Genomic DNA, 19,283 nt, shown 5'->3' with positions numbered 1-19,283 from the left:
ACCAACAAGCAGCCTGTCGGCTGAGATAGCTCCGCTGTTAACAATGCACATGGCAATTAAAGAACAGAAGATATCATTAGAAAATGAACAAATCTGAGAGAGGTCCACATGTAGTACCTATATGTATAATATATCAAAGCAATTGGACTTGCGGTTTTCAACAAGAAGTCGAAAATATCACTTTTTACCAAAAATTACAAAAATATTCATCAAAATTAGAGAATTAAAGATATCATCATGAAATGAACAAATCTGAGAGAGGTCCACATGTAGTACCTATATATGTAATATCAAAGCAATTGGACTTGCGGTTTTCAACAAGAAGTCGAAAATATCACTTTTTACCAAAAATTACAAAAATATTCACCGAAATTAGAGAATTAAAGATATCATTACAAAATGAACAAATCTGAGAGAGGTCCACATGTAGTACCTATATATGTAATATCAAAGCAATTGGACTTGCGGTTTTCAACAAGAAGTCGAAAATATCACTTTTTACCAAAAATTACAAAAATATTCACCAAAATTAGAGAATTAAAGATATCATTACAAAATGAACAAATCTGAGAGAGGTCGACATGTAGTACCTATATATGTAAATATCAAAGCAATTGGACTTGCGGTTTTCAACAAGAAGTCGAAAATATCACTTTTTACCAAAAATGACAAAAATATTCACCAAAATTAGAGAATTAAAGATATCATTACAAAATGAACAAATCTGAGAGAGGTCCACATGTAGTACCTATATATGTAATATCAAAGCAATTGCACTTGCGGTTTTCAACAAGAAGTCGAAAATATCACTTTTTACTAAAAATGACAAAAATATTCACCAAAATTAGAGAATTGAAGATAACATCATGAAATGAACAAATCTGAGAGAGGTCTGCCCAAGGTACATATACACCAAGTATCAAAGCATTCAGGCTTGTAGTTTTCAAGAAGAAGTCGAAAAAGTAAAACATTGACACGGACGACGGACGACGACGGACGACGACGACGGACGACGACGACGACGGACGACGACGGACAATCACTCATATGATAAGCTCCGCTCGACAAAGTCGACAGCGGAGCTAAAAATTCGTCATGAAATCCACTATACCAACACCATATATACGTCATGACATTCACTATGCCAACACCAAATATTCGTCATGACATCCACTATGCCAACACCATATATACGTCAAAACATCCACCATGCCAACATCATATATATACCATGACATCCACTCTGCTAACACCATATATACGTCATGACACCCACCATGCCAACACCATATATACGTCATGACATCCACCATGCCAACATCCTATATACGTCATGACATCCACCATGCCAACACCATGTATACGTCATGACACCCACCATGCAAACACCATGTATACGTCATGACACCCACCATGCAAACACCATATATACATCATGACACCCATCATGCCAACACCATATATACGTCATGACATCTACCATGCCAACACAATATATACGTCCTGACATTCACCATGCCAACTCTCTATATATGTCATAACACCTACCATGCCAACATCATATATACACCATGACATCCACTATGCTAACACCATATATACGTCATGACACCCACCATGCCAACACCATATATACGCCATGAAATCCACTAGGCTAACACCTTATATACGCCATGACATACACCATGCCAACACAATATATACATCATGACACCCACCATGCTAACACCATATATACGTCATGACACCCACCTTGCCAACGCCATATATACGTCATGACATTCACTATGCCAACACCAACAAATCGTCATCAAATGCACTATGCCAACACTATATATACGCCAGGACATCCACCATGCCAACACAATATATACATCATGACACCCACCATGCCAATATCATATATATACCATGACATCCACTATGCTAACACCATATATACGTCATGACACCCACCATGCCAAGACTATATATACGTCATGACATCCACCATGCCAACATCATATATACGTCATGACATCCACCATGCAAACACCATGTATACGTCATGACACCCACCTTGCCAACACCATATTTACGTCATAACATCCACCATGCCAACACCATATATTCGCCATGACACCCACCATGCCAACACCATATATACGTCATGACATCCACCATGCCAACATCATATATACACCATGACATCCACTATGCTAACACCACATATACGTCATGACACCCACCATGCCAACACAATATATATACGCCATGAAATCCACTAGGTTACCACCTTATATACGCCATGACATCCACCATGCCAACACAATATATACATCATAACACCCACCATGCCAACACCATATATACGTCATGACATTCACTATGCCAACACCAATAAATCGTCATGAAATGCACTATGCCAACACTATATATACCTCATGGCACCCACCTTGCCAACACCATATTTACGTCATAACATCCACCATGCCAACACCATATATTCGCCATGACACCCACCATGCCAACACCATATATACGTCATGACATCCACCATGCCAACATCATATATATACCATGACATCCACTGTGCTAACACCATATTTACGTCATGACACCCACCATGCCAACACCATATATACATCATGTCACCCACCATGCCAATATCATATATATACCATGACATCCACTATGCTAACACCATATATACGTCATGACACCCACCATGCCAACACCATATATACGTCATTACATCCACCATGCCAACATCATATATACCATGACATCCACTATGCTAACACCATATATACGCCATGACGCCCACCATGCCAACACCATATATACATCATGACACCCACCATGCCAACGCCATATATACGTCATGAAATTCACTGTGCCAACATCAAAAATTCGTCATGACATCCACCATGCCAACATCATATATATACCATGACATCCACTATGCTAACACCATATATACGCCATGACACCCACCATGCCTACACCATATATACATCATGACACCCACCATGCCAACGCCATATATACGTCATGACATTCACTATGCGAACACCAACAAGCAGCCTGTCGGCTGAGATAGCTCCGCTGTTAACAATGCACATGGCAATTAAAGAACAGAAGATATCATTAGAAAATGAACAAATCTGAGAGAGGTCCACATGTAGTACCTATATGTATAATATATCAAAGCAATTGGACTTGCGGTTTTCAACAAGAAGTCGAAAATATCGCTTTTTACCAAAAATTACAAAAATATTCATCAAAATTAGAGAATTAAAGATATCATCATGAAATGAACAAATCTGAGAGAGGTCCACATGTAGTAATTATATATGTAATATCAAAGCAATTAGACTTGCGGTTTTCAACAAGAAGTCGAAAATATCACTTTTTACCAAAAATTACAAAAATATTCACCGAAATTAGAGAATTAAAGATATCATTACAAAATGAACAAATCTGAGAGAGGTCCACATGTAGTACCTATATATGTAATATCAAAGCAATTGGACTTGCGGTTTTCAACAAGAAGTCGAAAATATCACTTTTTACCAAAAATTACAAAAATATTCACCAAAATTAGAGAATTAAAGATATCATTACAAAATGAACAAATCTGAGAGAGGTCGACATGTAGTACCTATATATGTAAATATCAAAGCAATTGGACTTGCGGTTTTCAACAAGAAGTCGAAAATATCACTTTTTACCAAAAATGACAAAAATATTCACCAAAATTAGAGAATTAAAGATATCATTACAAAATGAACAAATCTGAGAGAGGTCCACATGTAGTACCTATATATGTAATATCAAAGCAATTGCACTTGCGGTTTTCAACAAGAAGTCGAAAATATCACTTTTTACTAAAAATGACAAAAATATTCACCAAAATTAGAGAATTGAAGATAACATCATGAAATGAACAAATCTGAGAGAGGTCTACCCAAGGTACATATACACCAAGTATCAAAGCATTCAGGCTTGTAGTTTTCAAGAAGAAGTCGAAAAAGTAAAACATTGACACGGACGACGGACGACGACGGACGACGACGACGGACGACGACGACGACGGACGACGACGGACAATCACTCATATGATAAGCTCCGCTCGACAAAGTCGACAGCGGAGCTAAAAATTCGTCATGAAATCCACTATACCAACACCATATATACGTCATGACATTCACTATGCCAACACCAAATATTCGTCATGACATCCACTATGCCAACACCATATATACGTCAAAACATCCACCATGCCAACATCATATATATACCATGACATCCACTCTGCTAACACCATATATACGTCATGACACCCACCATGCCAACACCATATATACGTCATGACATCCACCATGCCAACATCCTATATACGTCATGACATCCACCATGCCAACACCATGTATACGTCATGACACCCACCATGCAAACACCATATATACGTCATGACACCCACCATGCAAACACCATATATACATCATGACACCCATCATGCCAACACCATATATACGTCATGACATCTACCATGCCAACACAATATATACGTCCTGACATTCACCATGCCAACTCTCTATATATGTCATAACACCTACCATGCCAAAATCATATATACACCATGACATCCACTATGCTAACACCATATATACGTCATGACACCCACCATGCCAACACCATATATACGCCATGAAATCCACTAGGCTAACACCTTATATACGCCATGACATACACCATGCCAACACAATATATACATCATGACACCCACCATGCTAACACCATATATACGTCATGACACCCACCTTGCCAACGCCATATATACGTCATGACATTCACTATGCCAACACCAACAAATCGTCATCAAATGCACTATGCCAACACTATATATACGCCAGGACATCCACCATGCCAACACAATATATACATCATGACACCCACCATGCCAATATCATATATATACCATGACATCCACTATGCTAACACCATATATACGTCATGACACCCACCATGCCAAGACCATATATACGTTATGACACTCACCATGCCAACACCATATATACGTCATGACATCCACCATGCCAACATCATATATACGTCATGACATCCACCATGCAAACACCATGTATACGTCATGACACCCACCTTGCCAACACCATATTTACGTCATAACATCCACCATGCCAACACCATATATTCGCCATGACACCCACCATGCCAACACCATATATACGTCATGACATCCACCATGCCAACATCATATATACACCATGACATCCACTATGCTAACACCATATATACGTCATGACACCCACCATGCCAACACCATATATACGCCATGAAATCCACTAGGCTAACACCTTATATACGCCATGACATACACCATGCCAACACAATATATACATCATGACACCCACCATGCTAACACCATATATACGTCATGACACCCACCTTGCCAACGCCATATATACGTCATGACATTCACTATGCCAACACCAACAAATCGTCATCAAATGCACTATGCCAACACTATATATACGCCAGGACATCCACCATGCCAACACAATATATACATCATGACACCCACCATGCCAATATCATATATATACCATGACATCCACTATGCTAACACCATATATACGTCATGACACCCACCATGCCAAGACTATATATACGTTATGACACTCACCATGCCAACACCATATATACGTCATGACATCCACCATGCCAACATCATATATACGTCATGACATCCACCATGCAAACACCATGTATACGTCATGACACCCACCTTGCCAACACCATATTTACGTCATAACATCCACCATGCCAACACCATATATTCGCCATGACACCCACCATGCCAACACCATATATACGTCATGACATCCACCATGCCAACATCATATATACACCATGACATCCACTATGCTAACACCACATATACGTCATGACACCCACCATGCCAACACAATATATATACGCCATGAAATCCACTAGGTTACCACCTTATATACGCCATGACATCCACCATGCCAACACAATATATACATCATAACACCCACCATGCCAACACCATATATACGTCATGACATTCACTATGCCAACACCAATAAATCGTCATGAAATGCACTATGCCAACACTATATATACCTCATGGCACCCACCTTGCCAACACCATATTTACGTCATAACATCCACCATGCCAACACCATATATTCGCCATGACACCCACCATGCCAACACCATATATACGTCATGACATCCACCATGCCAACATCATATATATACCATGACATCCACTGTGCTAACACCATATTTACGTCATGACACCCACCATGCCAACACCATATATACATCATGTCACCCACCATGCCAATATCATATATATACCATGACATCCACTATGCTAACACCATATATACGTCATGACACCCACCATGCCAACACCATATATACGTCATTACATCCACCATGCCAACATCATATATACCATGACATCCACTATGCTAACACCATATATACGCCATGACGCCCACCATGCCAACACCATATATACATCATGACACCCACCATGCCAACGCCATATATACGTCATGAAATTCACTGTGCCAACATCAAAAATTCGTCATGACATCCACCATGCCAACATCATATATATACCATGACATCCACTATGCTAACACCATATATACGCCATGACACCCACCATGCCTACACCATATATACATCATGACACCCACCATGCCAACGCCATATATACGTCATGACATTCACTATGCGAACACCAACAAGCAGCCTGTCGGCTGAGATAGCTCCGCTGTTAACAATGCACATGGCAATTAAAGAACAGAAGATATCATTAGAAAATGAACAAATCTGAGAGAGGTCCACATGTAGTACCTATATGTATAATATATCAAAGCAATTGGACTTGCGGTTTTCAACAAGAAGTCGAAAATATCACTTTTTACCAAAAATTACAAAAATATTCATCAAAATTAGAGAATTAAAGATATCATCATGAAATGAACAAATCTGAGAGAGGTCCACATGTAGTACCTATATATGTAATATCAAAGCAATTGGACTTGCGGTTTTCAACAAGAAGTCGAAAATATCACTTTTTACCAACAATTACAAAAATATTCACCGAAATTAGAGAATTAAAGATATCATTACAAAATGAACAAATCTGAGAGAGGTCCACATGTAGTACCTATATATGTAATATCAAAGCAATTGGACTTGCGGTTTTCAACAAGAAGTCGAAAATATCACTTTTTACCAAAAATTACAAAAATATTCACCAAAATTAGAGAATTAAAGATATCATTACAAAATGAACAAATCTGAGAGAGGTCGACATGTAGTACCTATATATGTAAATATCAAAGCAATTGGACTTGCGGTTTTCAACAAGAAGTCGAAAATATCACTTTTTACCAAAAATGACAAAAATATTCACCAAAATTAGAGAATTAAAGATATCATTACAAAATGAACAAATCTGAGAGAGGTCCACATGTAGTACCTATATATGTAATATCAAAGCAATTGCACTTGCGGTTTTCAACAAGAAGTCGAAAATATCACTTTTTACTAAAAATGACAAAAATATTCACCAAAATTAGAGAATTGAAGATAACATCATGAAATGAACAAATCTGAGAGAGATCTACCCAAGGTACATATACACCAAGTATCAAAGCATTCAGGCTTGTAGTTTTCAAGAAGAAGTCGAAAAAGTAAAACATTGACACGGACGACGGACGACGACGGACGACGACGACGGACGACGACGACGACGGACGACGACGGACAATCACTCATATGATAAGCTCCGCTCGACAAAGTCGACAGCGGAGCTAAAAATTCGTCATGAAATCCACTATACCAACACCATATATACGTCATGACATTCACTATGCCAACACCAAATATTCGTCATGACATCCACTATGCCAACACCATATATACGTCAAAACATCCACCATGCCAACATCATATATATACCATGACATCCACTCTGCTAACACCATATATACGTCATGACACCCACCATGCCAACACCATATATACGTCATGACATCCACCATGCCAACATCCTATATACGTCATGACATCCACCATGCCAACACCATGTATACGTCATGACACCCACCATGCAAACACCATGTATACGTCATGACACCCACCATGCAAACACCATATATACATCATGACACCCATCATGCCAACACCATATATACGTCATGACATCTACCATGCCAACACAATATATACGTCCTGACATTCACCATGCCAACTCTCTATATATGTCATAACACCTACCATGCCAACATCATATATACACCATGACATCCACTATGCTAACACCATATATACGTCATGACACCCACCATGCCAACACCATATATACGCCATGAAATCCACTAGGCTAACACCTTATATACGCCATGACATACACCATGCCAACACAATATATACATCATGACATACACCATGCCAACACAATATATACATCATGACACCCACCATGCTAACACCATATATACGTCATGACACCCACCTTGCCAACGCCATATATACGTCATGACATTCACTATGCCAACACCAACAAATCGTCATCAAATCCACTATGCCAACACTATATATACGCCAGGACATCCACCATGCCAACACAATATATACATCATGACACCCACCATGCCAATATCATATATATACCATGACATCCACTATGCTAACACCATATATACGTCATGACACCCACCATGCCAAGACCATATATACGTTATGACACTCACCATGCCAACACCATATATACGTCATGACATCCACCATGCCAACATCATATATACGTCATGACATCCACCATGCAAACACCATGTATACGTCATGACACCCACCACGCCAACACCATATATACGTCATGGCATCCACCATGCCAACATCATATATACGCCATGACATACACCATACCAATGTCGTACATTTGCCGTTACAAATACCACCACCATACATAAATACCATATATATCCCACAGTGTCCACTATGCCAAGGCCACATAAATGCTACAATTTAGAAAACTAAATCTGCCTATCAGACAAACAGAAAAACTATTTTATAGATAGTTTGGCATTAAAAAATTTTTTTACATATATTTTATCAGCGGAAGGAAGCCACTACACTTTAGAATTACGTATTAGAAAATGACATATGCTATGAAATTATAGAGCACGAGTTTATAGAAAATTGTTTCAATATTGATTTATATACGGAACAACTGCATCTGAAATGTGAGCCCTTTGACTAATTTATAGTTTGTCAGACTTGTACCCAAAGGCTAGGCTCAAACGTCCTACATCTGAGGAGTGTCATATTTTACACATGAACTACGTTAATATCGCGAAGGTAATAGTGTTCCTATTCAATTTACTGTATATTACTCTTTTCTTGAGTTCTAATTAGACTCAGCATTAGAGGAATATGGACGTTGTGAACTGAGAAACGTATCGTTATACGTCTGCATGTTAACCCGTCAATGGTGAAAATTCCATCAAATTAATGTTTGAACGTTTTTCACAGAGATGAAACCTTCACACCAATGAGAGACTTTTGATAACTTCCCGGTTGTATATTCAACTTACAATGCCGTCATCAATTTAAGAAACAATGCTCATGTTTTTCTCTTTAAATTCATAGTCTGTGGAATGCAGCTTTTTATGAGTTACGCCCTCTAGTGACTAAGTTGTGGTGTTCTCGGATGAAAGGAGGGTCGTTCATATCGTCGATATCCTTGATATATAGTTGTCCTTAGAGCTTCCCTCTGAGGAGAAAACTAGAGCTTCACTCTGAGGAGAAAACTAGAGCTTCCCTCTGAGGAGAAAACTAGAGCTTCCCTCTGAGGAGAAAACTAGAGCTTCACTCTGAGGAGAAAACTAGAGCTTCACTCTGAGGAGAAAACTAGAGCTTCCCTCTGAGGAGAAAACTAGAGCTTCCCTCTGAGGAGAAAACTAGAGCTTCACTCTGAGGAGAAAACTAGAGCTTCACTCTGAGGAGAAAACTAGAGCTTCCCTCTGAGGAGAAAACTAGAGCTTCACTCTGAGGAGAAAACTAGAGCTTCACTCTGAGGAGAAAACTAGAGCTTCACTCTGAGGAGAAAACTAGAGCTTCCCTCTGAGGAGAAAACTAGAGCTTCCCTCTGAGGAGAAAACTAGAGCTTCACTCTGAGGAGAAAACTAGAGCTTCACTCTGAGGAGAAAACTAGAGCTTCCCTCTGAGGAGAAAACTAGAGCTTCACTCTGAGGAGAAAACTAGAGCTTCACTCTGAGGAGAAAACTAGAGCTTCACTCTGAGGAGAAAACTAGAGCTTCACTCTGAGGAGAAAACTAGAGCTTCACTCTGAGGAGAAAACTAGAGCTTCACTCTGAGGAGAAAACTAGAGCTTCACTCTGAGGAGAAAACTAGAGCTTCACTCTGAGGAGAAAACTAGAGCTTCACTCTGAGGAGAAAACTAGAGCTTCACTCTGAGGAGAAAACTAGAGCTTCACTCTGAGGAGAAAACTAGAGCTTCACTCTGAGGAGAAAACTAGAGCTTCACTCTGAGGAGAAAACTAGAGCTTCACTCTGAGGAGAAAACTAGAGCTTCACTCTGAGGAGAAAACTAGAGCTTCCCTCTGAGGAGAAAACTAGAGCTTCACTCTGAGGAGAAAACTAGAGCTTCACTCTGAGGAGAAAACTAGAGCTTCCCTCTGAGGAGAAAACTAGAGCTTCACTCTGAGGAGAAAACTAGAGCTTCACTCTGAGGAGAAAACTAGAGCTTCCCTCTGAGGAGAAAACTAGAGCTTCCCTCTGAGGAGAAAACTAGAGCTTCACTCTGAGGAGAAAACTAGAGCTTCACTCTGAGGAGAAAACTAGAGCTTCCCTCTGAGGAGAAAACTAGAGCTTCACTCTGAGGAGAAAACTAGAGCTTCACTCTGAGGAGAAAACTAGAGCTTCACTCTGAGGAGAAAACTAGAGCTTCACTCTGAGGAGAAAACTAGAGCTTCACTCTGAGGAGAAAACTAGAGCTTCACTCTGAGGAGAAAACTAGAGCTTCACTCTGAGGAGAAAACTAGAGCTTCACTCTGAGGAGAAAACTAGAGCTTCACTCTGAGGAGAAAACTAGAGCTTCCCTCTGAGGAGAAAACTAGAGCTTCACTCTGAGGAGAAAACTAGAGCTTCACTCTGAGGAGAAAACTAGAGCTTCACTCTGAGGAGAAAACTAGAGCTTCACTCTGAGGAGAAAACTAGAGCTTCACTCTGAGGAGAAAACTAGAGCTTCACTCTGAGGAGAAAACTAGAGCTTCACTCTGAGGAGAAAACTAGAGCTTCACTCTGAGGAGAAAACTAGAGCTTCACTCTGAGGAGAAAACTAGAGCTTCACTCTGAGGAGAAAACTAGAGCTTCACTCTGAGGAGAAAACTAGAGCTTCCCTCTGAGGAGAAAACTAGAGCTTCACTCTGAGGAGAAAACTAGAGCTTCACTCTGAGGAGAAAACTAGAGCTTCCCTCTGAGGAGAAAACTAGAGCTTCCCTCTGAGGAGAAAACTAGAGCTTCACTCTGAGGAGAAAACTAGAGCTTCACTCTGAGGAGAAAACTAGAGCTTCCCTCTGAGGAGAAAACTAGAGCTTCACTCTGAGGAGAAAACTAGAGCTTCACTCTGAGGAGAAAACTAGAGCTTCACTCTGAGGAGAAAACTAGAGCTTCACTCTGAGGAGAAAACTAGAGCTTCACTCTGAGGAGAAAACTAGAGCTTCACTCTGAGGAGAAAACTAGAGCTTCACTCTGAGGAGAAAACTAGAGCTTCACTCTGAGGAGAAAACTAGAGCTTCACTCTGAGGAGAAAACTAGAGCTTCCCTCTGAGGAGAAAACTAGAGCTTCACTCTGAGGAGAAAACTAGAGCTTCACTCTGAGGAGAAAACTAGAGCTTCACTCTGAGGAGAAAACTAGAGCTTCACTCTGAGGAGAAAACTAGAGCTTCACTCTGAGGAGAAAACTAGAGCTTCACTCTGAGGAGAAAACTAGAGCTTCACTCTGAGGAGAAAACTAGAGCTTCACTCTGAGGAGAAAACTAGAGCTTCACTCTGAGGAGAAAACTAGAGCTTCACTCTGAGGAGAAAACTAGAGCTTCACTCTGAGGAGAAAACTAGAGCTTCACTCTGAGGAGAAAACTAGAGCTTCCCTCTGAGGAGAAAACTAGAGCTTCACTCTGAGGAGAAAACTAGAGCTTCACTCTGAGGAGAAAACTAGAGCTTCACTCTGAGGAGAAAACTAGAGCTTCACTCTGAGGAGAAAACTAGAGCTTCACTCTGAGGAGAAAACTAGAGCTTCCCTCTGAGGAGAAAACTAGAGCTTCACTCTGAGGAGAAAACTAGAGCTTCACTCTGAGGAGAAAACTAGAGCTTCACTCTGAGGAGAAAACTAGAGCTTCACTCTGAGGAGAAAACTAGAGCTTCACTCTGAGGAGAAAACTAGAGCTTCACTCTGAGGAGAAAACTAGAGCTTCACTCTGAGGAGAAAACTAGAGCTTCACTCTGAGGAGAAAACTAGAGCTTCACTCTGAGGAGAAAACTAGAGCTTCACTCTGAGGAGAAAACTAGAGCTTCACTCTGAGGAGAAAACTAGAGCTTCACTCTGAGGAGAAAACTAGAGCTTCACTCTGAGGAGAAAACTAGAGCTTCCCTCTGAGGAGAAAACTAGAGCTTCCCTCTGAGGAGAAAACTAGAGCTTCACTCTGAGGAGAAAACTAGAGCTTCACTCTGAGGAGAAAACTAGAGCTTCACTCTGAGGAGAAAACTAGAGCTTCACTCTGAGGAGAAAACTAGAGCTTCACTCTGAGGAGAAAACTAGAGCTTCACTCTGAGGAGAAAACTAGAGCTTCACTCTGAGGAGAAAACTAGAGCTTCACTCTGAGGAGAAAACTAGAGCTTCACTCTGAGGAGAAAACTAGAGCTTCACTCTGAGGAGAAAACTAGAGCTTCACTCTGAGGAGAAAACTAGAGCTTCACTCTGAGGAGAAAACTAGAGCTTCACTCTGAGGAGAAAACTAGAGCTTCACTCTGAGGAGAAAACTAGAGCTTCACTCTGAGGAGAAAACTAGAGCTTCACTCTGAGGAGAAAACTAGAGCTTCACTCTGAGGAGAAAACTAGAGCTTCACTCTGAGGAGAAAACTAGAGCTTCACTCTAAGGAACCTCTACACACAAATATGGTTGTCGATTTGGGTGATATTTACCAATCTACACAATTTTGACGTCACGAAGCGCTGCGGTGTATTAGAGTGTTTCCTGGGAAAACAACATTTGCAATGAAGTGCATCTGATGTGTACACGTGGATATGTATTGCCTCTGAAGCCCGGCTATGCATAAAATTGTCATGACGATATTTGTGGATAATAAACAACGTTCGTTTTACAACAATCATTGCTATGAAATGAAATTATGCAGCCTGATTGAAGAGGACTGCAGCGGTTCAGACATATTGTCATGGAAACGTGCCATTTAGTATTTATGTGTTGCCAGATGCCGATGGGGTTAATCGAGTTGTGAAACTATATGTGAGGGCTCCGTGTTGTTCCTAGTGGTACTGAGACTGAGACCGTTTTTGCATGTACAATAAATCTAATGTAAAAGCTAATGAAATTATCTAACAACCAGTTTTTGAATATCACTGCCAAGAATACCACAACGCAAATATCGACTGTCGTTACGATGGCCAATAATGAAATACGATCACGCAAAGCAGCATCACGTGAATGCCTCGTGCCCGAGGAAGGTGGTGGTGATGATGTACCTTACCTGGAGTAGTATGGTTAGCCTTATTGCGATCCATGCCCAGTACAGACTAATTGTTAAAAAATCAAACGTCTTCCAAGCAAAGTTCTCTTTTAAAGACCTGGGACCCTTTTTCCATACATCAGTTATTTCCGCCCAAGTATAACCTGAAAAACAAAAACAATTCAAGATGGCGATGCGTGAGTATTACCCAATTGACCATCTAAGTTTTCAAGATGGCGATATGTAAGTAATATCCAATTGACTATCTAAAGATTTTAATATGGCGATATGTGCGTATTATCGAATTGTCTATCTAAAGATTTTAATATGGCGATATGTGCGTATTATCGAATTGTCTATCTAAAGACTTCAATATGGCGATATGTGCGTATTAACCAATTGACTATCTAAAGATTTTAATATGGCGATATGTGCGTATTATCGAATTGTCTATCTAAAGACTTCAAGATGACAATATGTGCGTATTAACCAATTTACTATCTAAAGATTTTAATATGGCGATATGTGCGTATTATCGAATTGTCTATCTAAAGACTTCAATATGGCGATATGTGCGTATTAACCAATTGACCATCTAAAGATTTTAATATGGCGATATGTGCGTATTATCGAATTGTCTATCTAAAGACTTCAAGATGACAATATGTGCGTATTAACCAATTTACTATCTAAAGATTTTAATATGGCGATATGTGTGTATTATCTAATTGACTATCTAAAGATTTTAATATGGCGATATGTGCGTATTATCGAATTGTCTATCTGAAGACTTCAATATGGCGATATGTGCGTATTAACCAATTGACTATCTAAAGATTTTAATATGGCGATATGTGCGTATTATCGAATTGTCTATCTAAAGACTTCAAGATGACAATATGTGCGTATTAACCAATTTACTATCTAAAGATTTTAATATGGCGATATGTGCGTGTTATCGAATTGTCTATCTAAAGACTTCAATATGGCGATATGTGCGTATTAACCAATTGACCATCTAAAGATTTTAATATGGCGATATGTGCGTATTACCGAATTGTCTATCTAAAGACTTCAATATGGCGATATGTGCGTATTATTCAATTTATTATCCACAGATGTCAAGATGGCCATATGTGCGTATTATCCAATTGACTCTCTGAAGATTTCAAGATGGCAACATGTGCGTATTATCCAATTGTCTATTTAAAGATTTCAAGATGGCGATATCTGCGTGATACCTAAGTGTTACTTAATACTTAAGTGGTCTTCTGAGTATATAATCTGGCTCAAAATAGTGAAAGCTCTCCACTTCTCAAAGTATTGTAGAAGTTTCAATTTCACATAATATTATCCATTCATAGTACATTATCACTCACGGCAAGTGTAAACTATGTTTACTTTAAATTGTAGACTATAGTATAATGTAGAAGACCTGATTGTAATACAACAGTAAATCAGTGAGTTATGTAGGTTTCTGGTGAACCTCATATATCTTTCTTTATATATCAAAGTAATCTTTCATTTTGAACATTCTGAATATATATCATTTCATTCTGTGAACGATGTCTTGTCTATCTTGCACCATAAACATCGTTTATCTTTGCGATAATCTAGCGTATGCCTTTTGCAATTATATATATAAAGATAAAAACAGCTCTTCTGAGTCACTTATGTTAAATGTTATCTTTTTTTCTAATTTAAACAGGGATATATTGTTCTACATATACTGCTGACGTTCTATTATCTATTATTAATATATGTTTTTCTATGTCAGGTAGACTCTAGCTTTCTGTTTCGAAACATGTTTGTTTGTTTGTTTAATTGGTTATCTGTCTTCTTTCCGTTATTCCGATTGTATGGACGACTATCATAAATATACCAGTGTGTTTCTATGACCATCCGACTGATTGTTCGCTCGCTTGTTTACGTATGTCAGGGGGATGTGTGTGGAGAAAAGAAGGTGTTTTCTCTGCTAGTTTTCCCGTCTGTACGTTTGTATGTTTCTAGAATGTTAATTTAAATACCCGTCACTTACCAATCACCCAAAACACGATTAGTGTTTCTGAGAAAGATGGCGGTCTAGTTTTCTGGAATACATCCATATTAAACTGGGGATACGTTCCATTTTCGTCTAAAGTGTAATTATATGACGTCACATCGATATCAAAAGCCTGCATGCCCAGGAGAAGTAAAAATGTCATGGATGAGGCGGTACTGCATATGAACTTGACGTAGGGTATCCTTAGAAGACGTGATAATTTACATCCTGGGGCTAACATGTAACATATGGAGAGTATTGGATAAGATATCCCCATCAGAATTGACAGAAAAAAACATGTGAATTCTCCTTGTTTTCTCCAATGAGGCAAACCATAAAACCACCTTTCAATCAGACGTTGTTGACAATGCGCATGTGCGACAAACTGTAAAAAAGGTTGAAATAAAAATTATTGTTTTTAAACAGAAATATCTTAAGTTTGATACTACTGCTACAGTTCATTAAATTTGTAGAGGCATACCATATTGCTATTGAGTAAGAATGGCGATAACTAGTCGACTACAGACATGGTTATCAAGTAATTTGTCTCATACTAAGTGAGAATGTTGTATTAAGCCTTTGGTATCGCTGGTTTGTTTGTTAACTGTTGACAGGATAACTGATAGAATGTTGGTGCAGATATATTTACCGTTACCATGGAAACGGTGATATCGGAAATGATTTTTTTTCATGTATAACTCAAAAACACACGGGCGGATTTTCGTGAAACTTTAGAGGCTTGGGAGATACTGACGGCTCACCACGAAAATAGTCGGGACAGATATTTCATTTATAACTCTAAAAATGAATGGATTCTCATAAAATTACCAGCAAGGGTCGATTTTGGTAGAGATACAGATGTGGTTGCCATGGAAACACCAATTTCGAGTTTTATTTGTTATTCATATAACTCCATAAAAATGGAGAATTGGCTTTTGGGCCAATGATCAATCAATTAAATATTGGTAAATATGTGGAAACGACGATTTGTTTAGTTCATAATTCAAAACGTTATTGTTTAATTCTCAGCAAATATTCAGAAGAATTTCCCGTTGGAAACGAGTGCCAATTATATTATTGATAAGATGTGTATTTGAACAGAAATTTTAAAAATAACTCAAACAAATAATACATGCATTTCCATGACATTTTCAGTATGTATAACATTTGGTTAGTTAAGATTAACATCTCGTTGCCAAGAATACATTTTTAATGACTATTCATTGACATATAACTAAAAAGATAATTGAAACAATGCTTCAGTTTTTCAGTAGAATGTTGACCTTCAAACATAAACCAATTGCAAATATGTTTAGAAGCGATCTGAATCTGTTTTGGAGATAATTGTTTGATGGATTATTCAGATTATTGTCAGAATTCTTCAGTGAAAAAACCTAATCAAGCCCTCTTAATTTGATATTTCTGTTCAAAAGGAATCAGAAGTTTATTTTTTGAGTATGATAAACATATACAATAGGGTAAGGGTTCTAAATGACGTCAATGGCGGTGGTTTGTATTCATGGAGTGCCGTATACCCCAGTCATAATGTTATTTTTTTTCAAGAATTGCCAAGACATTTTCTCAAATATTACAAGCAGGCTTCCATCTAAAGAAGGAAATATTACAGTTTATTGTTGTCCCACGTGGCTGCGTCGCTATACGTAGAGTAATCAAACACTGTAAATCTTGAAATGTTTCTAATAAAAGATATTGTTGTTGTAAAACTTTGTGTATGACAATACAACCCTGTAAATGTTATAGGATAGTGTTTGATAATCGATACAGCGACAACACGACCACAATTTAATTATTGAATAGGTTTGTTGATTGGTACTTGTGTGTGTTTCTGGTATTATGTTCACTCATGTTCTTGTTTTTTTAAATTTTGTCAGGTGCTATTTTGTTTTAACCTGCTGTATTACTAATTGTGTGATCACGCAGGCTGAGTTAGTCCCATTTCATGTTTTTTATATCGGTGACGTGTATCAAATTTACATATAACGGAAATTATAAAAACAGAAATATTTTTGTTTCAAACGTCCCCCTAATTGGTGCTTTGCTTAATAATTCGATGATGCAGCACAATGACGGAATAAATAGAAACACTACCCCTCACGTAATAGTGTAATTGTACTGCTGATGTAACCTGTTCATTCCTAGCATAGTTTGTATTAATGAAGTATGTATTATTATTGATATACGTATATGATTCGTTATGCAATGATGTTACGCAGACATGGTGGCACCTTTAATTGAAGAGATCATAAATAAGGCAATGTAAATTTCGTTGTTGTGATGGCGGAAAACAACCCCTGGGTTGTAAAGGTGGCTAAGCCAATGGTCATTTGAGACATGCATTCATATGTTACTGGCCACGAGGGAGCACGGCAATGTCAGTAATGGACTTTTACACATGATGCACAGATAACTTGATGCAGGGTGGGAGCTTTATGTCAATAATTCTTCCATAAAATATGACCAATGGGAATTCAGCATGTGTATTCCATTTTAAATTGGCATGTCATATCTACGTTGTGATTGCATGCATCCATGCGGAATTATTCTAAAATGGAAGGCAAGCCCGATGGATCGCCGTTCATATCAGACTAAATGATTCAGTTTTCATGCAAGGAACGGTGTTTTTGGCTTATGTTCCCTGGATATAACACATTTCGACCTTTTCTGATATTAAATAAATTAATGGAAACTAATTTACTTTCTCAAATAATGAATTAACTAATATCCCGTTGAGTGATCATGGATCGTTTATTCAGAAAGCCAGTGAAGTTCCAAATCTCCGAAGGTCATCAAGTTCAATGAGTTGTTAAAAAGAAAGCCTCAAATTGAGGTTATCACTACAATTTTCCAGGGTAACCTTTGACCCTACACCAGGTGGGTCATGACGTATTAGTGTCTTGTGTAATGATTAATCTTGTACTTTCGTGGTGAACTCGCTAAAGTCAATTTTAATAGTGCAAAGAGCAATGGTTTCTGCATTATTTATATTCATGCGATGTTTCTGTGTCAATGTCTGATTATTTCAAGTCATATGTGCTGTTTTCATGACTTTATAACAATATCTCATGGCTAATAGCTTTCATCTCGCACGTTTTTAAACCAGTGAAAACAAAATATTGTATTCATAGACAAAAAAAGCCACATCAAACATATAGTTCCTGGCAACAAGCATTCACAAATTATAATATATATATACGATTTATCTTTGAGGTTTATCCTTAATCACAATCACCACACCTGTTAATTCATCTCATGCTACAACTGCTTGAATCTTACACAGTTTCAGTCACGTGACTAAGATGTGTCCCTGTATGCAGCGGTGTTTTTTTCTAGAAAAGAAATCTTCACACACGTGTAAAATTTGTCAAATAGAGTTTGTGTCAGAGCACATTAATTGTTC

General features: G+C 38.4%; 1 protein-coding gene across 1 annotated transcript in view; it reads right to left on the bottom strand.

Annotated features, from left to right (window-relative positions):
* The window catches only part of LOC144359999 (short transient receptor potential channel 4-like), a 68,940-nt gene that overhangs the window by 22,588 nt on the left and 27,069 nt on the right, over positions 1-19,283 (bottom strand). The window contains exons 4-5 of the mRNA XM_085493347.1: positions 15,863-16,250; positions 13,846-13,988 (exon numbers count right to left, since the gene is read on the bottom strand). Coding sequence (XP_085349473.1) covers positions 13,846-13,988; positions 15,863-16,250 — 531 coding nt within the window. The remainder of the gene's footprint in view (positions 1-13,845; positions 13,989-15,862; positions 16,251-19,283) is intronic.

Source organism: Saccoglossus kowalevskii, chromosome 18 (genome assembly GCF_978046115.1).
Source record: "Saccoglossus kowalevskii chromosome 18, keSacKowa6.1, whole genome shotgun sequence".
In the NCBI taxonomy this organism is placed as follows: domain Eukaryota; kingdom Metazoa; phylum Hemichordata; class Enteropneusta; family Harrimaniidae; genus Saccoglossus; species Saccoglossus kowalevskii.
The sequence above is the reverse complement of the archived record's forward strand: the minus strand, read 5'-3'. Positions and strand labels throughout refer to the sequence as shown.